At 46.0% G+C, this 5,760-nt stretch overlaps 1 protein-coding gene across 1 annotated transcript; it reads left to right on the forward strand.

Moving 5' to 3' along the window:
* Window positions 1-288: 288 nt before the first annotated feature.
* npy7r (neuropeptide Y receptor Y7) lies at window positions 289-2,913 on the forward strand (the record flags this gene model as incomplete). Its single annotated transcript, XM_080746556.1, has 3 exons — window positions 289-303; window positions 583-708; window positions 1,855-2,913. The coding sequence occupies 3 exons, from the start codon at window positions 289-291 to the stop codon at window positions 2,911-2,913; spliced, it is 1,200 nt and encodes a 399-aa protein (XP_080602682.1).
* Between the last annotated feature and the right edge of the window lie 2,847 nt (window positions 2,914-5,760).

Genomic DNA, 5,760 nt, shown 5'->3' on the forward strand with positions numbered 1-5,760 from the left:
GTGTGGCATTTACAGCTATAGTTTTCGGTCACAGGATATGAATAGATCAACGAAACCATTTTGCGAACAGTTTTTTGGCACATTTAATTAAAACATGGATATGGCCCGCGTGGCGCTGTCAAACACACGACTGTGCGAGACAAAGCCCAAACCACCGTGAAAATAAATGCCATGTCTCTGTTAAATACCTTAGCGATAACTTAGGGCTTGTCTATTTAAACAGACTGAGATAGGAGTACACATTGTTCATGAATTATATAAATTTCACTGAGTGATGGTGGAGTGAGCATGGCACAACGGAATGTGAGAGAAAACGGGACAGGGGAACGAGGGAGATTCGTCCTTGCGCGGCCGGCGTAAAAAATAGCCGATCTACAAGCTTGCAACAAGTTGCGGACGCGTTGCTTGTGAGCTTGTAGATCTGTTATTTTCAGTGCGTGAGAGTAGAACTCAGGCTGGAGCCAGAGCCTGTGTGTTTTTGTCATTGTTATTTTCTTCCTATCTCGTTGCTTACAGTAGCCTCCGGGTCAGGTCGGCGCTTTTGCTAAACTGCATTCCCTTGCGTCTGCTTTCTCTCCTCAGGTGTTTGGATTGCCCGGATCCCCCATATCGGCAGATAAAATGAGCCCCACGGATCCGCCCAACAACACAGACGAGGGAGGGGAGGCCGTCGAGACGGATTCCTCCCACTGGTACCGCGGGATCCCGGTAAGGGTGGGCGACATGGTGATAAATATCGTTGAGACGATACACTGTCTCCACGATATGCCTTTTCAGAGATATCGTATACATCGACCTGTTCAATTGTTAATGCAGAGATGCATTGCAGAATGCATTTAAACCAGCACTTTGGTCTAAATCAATAGTTCACCTCAGACCCACCTTACCGATCATCACCACGAAAGCGTGGGGTGGCTCAAAGTAGCTAACAGAGTACAGCATCTTGCAATGGGCCTGGTGTACAAGATTCACTACACCTCCAAGATACCCATGTACCTGGCAAACTACTTCTTAAAGGTCAAGGATGTTCACGATCACAACACCAGAGGCAGCTCCACTAATCATCATCAACGTAGATTTAACACTAAACAAGGCTCTAACTCGTTCTCCTGCTATACCATCAACATGTGGAACGCCCTTCCACAAGCCTTAAAGGAGAGCAAATCCCTAGCCTCCTTCAAAATTGGTATGAAAAGTCACCTTCAGACAGCTGCTACCCGTGACTTGTAAATAGACTAAGCCCCCATGCTCCCCCCCCCCCCCCTTTTGTTTTTTTTTCTGCCTTTGTATTTGATATTATGCTTTTGAAACTGATATTATCCTAGATAAAGTACTATGTTCTATCCGTCTGTCTTTCAATGTTATATGAGATACTTAAAGTGTGGTTCCTGTGGAAATAAGCCTCGGCTTTCTAGGATCTCCTTTTAGTTGACCTTGTACCAGTGATTTGTACTGTCAGTCATGAAACTGTACTTTTTTCTATTGCAAACTTCTAATAAATTCTTCAATCAATCAATCAATAGTTAACAAATGGACCCGCAAGGGTCCATTTGGTTTCATTTGTATACTGTCAGAGTTACATATTTTTAAGGGTCAATTTAGACCTCCCAAAGGAACCCAGAGAGTCCCTGGACCCCACTTTGAGGACCACTGGTCCAAACATTCTGTTACTCCTTTTTCTTTAACTTTTTGTTACCTAGTAGGTGGTTGTTTTACTGTTAAGTAACTTGAAAAATAACCCCCCCCCCCCCCAAAAAAAAACAACATGAAAAAGAATCCTGATAAGATCGTGTATCGTGACACAGCTTGGAAGAATATCGTGATTTTGTATTTTTCCCTATCGCCCACCCCTAGATCCCGGGCAGCAACAGCAGCAGCATGGATCTCCTCCGGCCCGGCTTCCACACGGACATCACCAAGCACCTGGGCGTGCAGATCACCCTGATCCTGGCCTACTCCCTCATCATCCTGCTGGGCCTGCTGGGCAACGCGCTGGTCATCTACATGATCATCCGCTACCGGACCATGCGCACGGTGACCAACTTCTTCATCGCCAACCTGGCGCTGGCGGACCTGCTCGTGGACACGCTGTGCTTGCCCTTCACGCTGGTCTACACGCTGCTGGACGAGTGGAAGTTCGGCGCCGTGCTGTGCCACATGGTGCCCTTCTCGCAGGCGCTGAGCGTGCACGTGTCCATCCTGACGCTGACCGTCATCGCGCTGGAGCGCTACCGCTGCATCGTGTTCCACCTGGGCCAGCGGCTCACCTGGCACTGCAGCTTCCTCATCATGGCGCTCACGTGGACGCTGTCGGCCGTGCTGGCGGCGCCGCTGGCCATCTTCCGGGAGTACCGCTACGAGGAGATCCCCAGCATCGACCTGCGCTTCGCTGTCTGCTCCGAGAAGTGGCCGCACGGCACCGGCCGCGACGGCGTCATCTACAGCTTCGCCATGCTGCTGCTGCAGTACATCCTGCCGCTGGCCATCATCAGCTACGCCTACATCTGCATCTGGGTCAAGCTGAAGAACCACATCAGCCCGTCCAGCCGCAGCGACAGCGTCGCCCGCCGCAAGAAGACCACCAAGATGCTGGCGCTGGTGGTGGTGGTGTTCGCCACCTGCTGGCTGCCCTTCCACGTCTTCCAGCTGGCCAGCGACCTGGACCTGGTGCTGCGGCTGAAGGAGTACAAGCTGATCTACACCGTCTTCCACATAGTGGCCATGTGTTCCACCTTCGTCAACCCGCTGCTGTACGGCTGGATGAACAAGAACTACAGGAACGGCTTCCTCATGGTGTTCCGCTGCGAGGACCGGCCGGACATATTGCACCCCGAGGGCTCCTTCAGGACGCGCTCGCTCAGGGGGCTGACGCTGAACGGCCGCAACGGTGGGCACCCTCCCACCGCCGTATGAGATTATTACACTAAAGAAATGGGAAAAAAACCTGCACAATTATTGAACACACTAAACAGACCTCTGGCTTGCGGCGCTTGCGAGTCATAAAGCAGCCTTATGACTTGAAATGATTTGATCTTGAGGCCCCATGTTGTGCCCCCGGAGGAGGCTCAATGCTTTGCATGTGAAATGCTTTATGTGAGGCCTTTCGTTCCTTCTGCAGAACATGTTCATCACGGTTTCAAGTAACTCATTAAAATACTGTGTAACCCCCATGCGTTTGCCGCAAATGTAGCCACTCTTGTTTGGTATTCTAATTAGATCAGTGGTTCTCAACCCGTGGACTATATTATTTGCAGATTTATATTGCTTTTCAGGATTCAAATTTAAAACTTTGCAGATCTACAAGCTCTCAATAATTTTTTGCTACTTTTGTGTGTCATTGTAGTATGACGAAGTAGGACGTTAATTTATTTTGGCCCCAAATAATTGGCAAAACACTGAGATTTGAATGATAATATAACATTAATATCAAACAAAAGATAAAATGTTATGTTATTTCTTTCATTAGAACCTTTGAAAAGTGAGTTATCATTGTGATAAAGCTAAATTAGGAACTTAAAGGAGTAGTTCACCACCAAAATAACTTTTTTTCTATTGATTACCTGTACTCATGCCATGGAGAGTATTGTTCAATAATATTTTTTGATTTTTGTCACATTCCTAAGACAAAAATTTGATTAGAGTAAATTTACCCCCATTGATTCCGGATGGGGACGCGTTTCGAAACGGGTCCCCATCCGGAACGAATGGGGGTAAATTTATTGTTATCACATTTTTGTCTTAGGAATGTGACAAAAAACTAAAAATATTATTGAACTCTACTCTCCATGGCATGAGTAATCAATAGAAAAAAAGTCATTTTGGGGGTGAACTACTCCTTTTAAGTACTCTATGTTGGTTTCGTTGATGCAACACAATCGATTGGAAGATCATCACATGCTCTGAAAATGCACACTTCGTTGACCTCAGTTAGTGCGGGGTGTTAATGGGAGAAAATGCTCATTTTGTGCGAATTTGTCTTAAAGCGCCAAATTTTGCACAGATGTAGCCCAGGGCTTGCTCTAATGATTTAGCTAGGGCGCCTGAGCCGACGACCTTCGGGGTCGCCACAGCGGCCAAATCAAGTTGGGCTCCCATTGACTTTCTATACATGAGGATACCCAGAAAATAGAAATAAAGAATCTGGTTATATAAGTAGGATGTGAGGGGTCTAACTAGGGGTTTGTCATGATGCTGAATCCATTGCAAGCATTTGTTTTGCACAAAAAACGATGGTTTAGTGATGAAAAGCGATGACTCACTAATCACAGTTTTGTGGGAGTTTCCTGGGGCTATTTGTAGCCCAAAGAATGTTTTTTGTGCAAAACAAATGCTTGCAATGGATTCAGCATCATGACAAACCCCTAGTTAGACCCCTCACATCCTACTTAAATAAATACCCAGAAAAAGAAAATGTTTTTATGGTTACTTTACTCCTGTATAGAAAGTCAATGGGAGCCCAAACTTGATTTGGCGGCTGTGGCGACCCCGAAGGTCGTCGGCTCGGGCGCCCTAGCTAAATCATTCGAGAAAACCCTGGGCCACATCTGTGCAAAATTTGGCACTTTAAGACAAATTTGCACGAATGAGCATTTTCTCCCCTTAACGCTCCGCACTAAGTGGCAGAGGCTGAAATTTCTAAAAGGGCCTTTCGGTGAAAATATCGTGCTGCGACGCGTTGTGAGCTTGGAGGTCGGCTATTTTCGGTGCTTGATACCACACTAATCTAAGCATAAAAAGGGCAATTCTTTCAACATGAGATGCTGGATTCAAGTTCAGGAGAGTTTGGACCATGCAATTCTCTTTTATGCTGCCTTCAGGTATGGCATGGAAAGAGGACATTTATTTTCATTTCTTTCCCCTTAGTAAAACACTGCATTCATGGTCTGGAGAGGGCACTTTTTACAGACGGGTAAAAGGGCAGGGGCTCAAGCCCTCTTTGGTGTCTTATGTTATGGTGTTGAGTGGTCAGCGAATGCCTTTGAAATGTTCAAGCGGGCCCCTGATCCATACACAAGGTTGAGAACCACTGTTTTAGTTGACAGAGTTTTGCAATTGTGAGGATGTCATGGTGTCCTGCCTGTGCTGAAGAGTGCAGTTCATTGTGGAGCCTTGTTTACACTACAGTGATGGGCCTTGGGTCTTCTCTTCTTACACACATAACACATGGTTGCTGTCGGGCAGAAACCTCCTGTCTGCATATTCAAACTTTGTGTGTGTGTGTGTGTGTGTGTGTGTGTGTGTGTGTGTGTGTGTGTGTGTGTGTGTGTGTGTGTGTGTGTGTGTGTGTGTGTGTGTGTGTGTGTGTTTTAGCTGTGCTAACCGCTTCTACGTCTGGCTTTGTGTGTATGTCCGTATGAACACGGAATGTCCATAGGAACTTCATGGAGATAACTAATGTAACGGACAAAAATGTTTGCACGCGTGTCGTGTTTGATACCATGCAACTTTTTTATCAACACCCTACTTGATCATAATACAGTGTCACGAAAAGCATCAACAGTTGCAGATCTACAAGCTCAAAACACTGCACAAAGTAACACGCTTTGACCTTGTAGAGCTGCTACTTTTGCTATTGTTGAATTTGAATCCTGAAAAGTAACAGTTGTGGTTTCCACCGGACAGATACAATTTGTTTGAATACTGTTCAAGTACAAGTACACTTTTTGAGTATCTGTACTTTACTTTAGTATCTATATTTTTGGATATATGACTTTCACTCCCACTACATTTTCAAAGACAGCTCCACTACATTTCTGCAGA

This window comes from Nannobrachium achirus (assembly GCF_963921795.1).
Source record: "Nannobrachium achirus genome assembly, chromosome: 17".
Classification (NCBI taxonomy): domain Eukaryota; kingdom Metazoa; phylum Chordata; class Actinopteri; order Myctophiformes; family Myctophidae; genus Nannobrachium; species Nannobrachium achirus.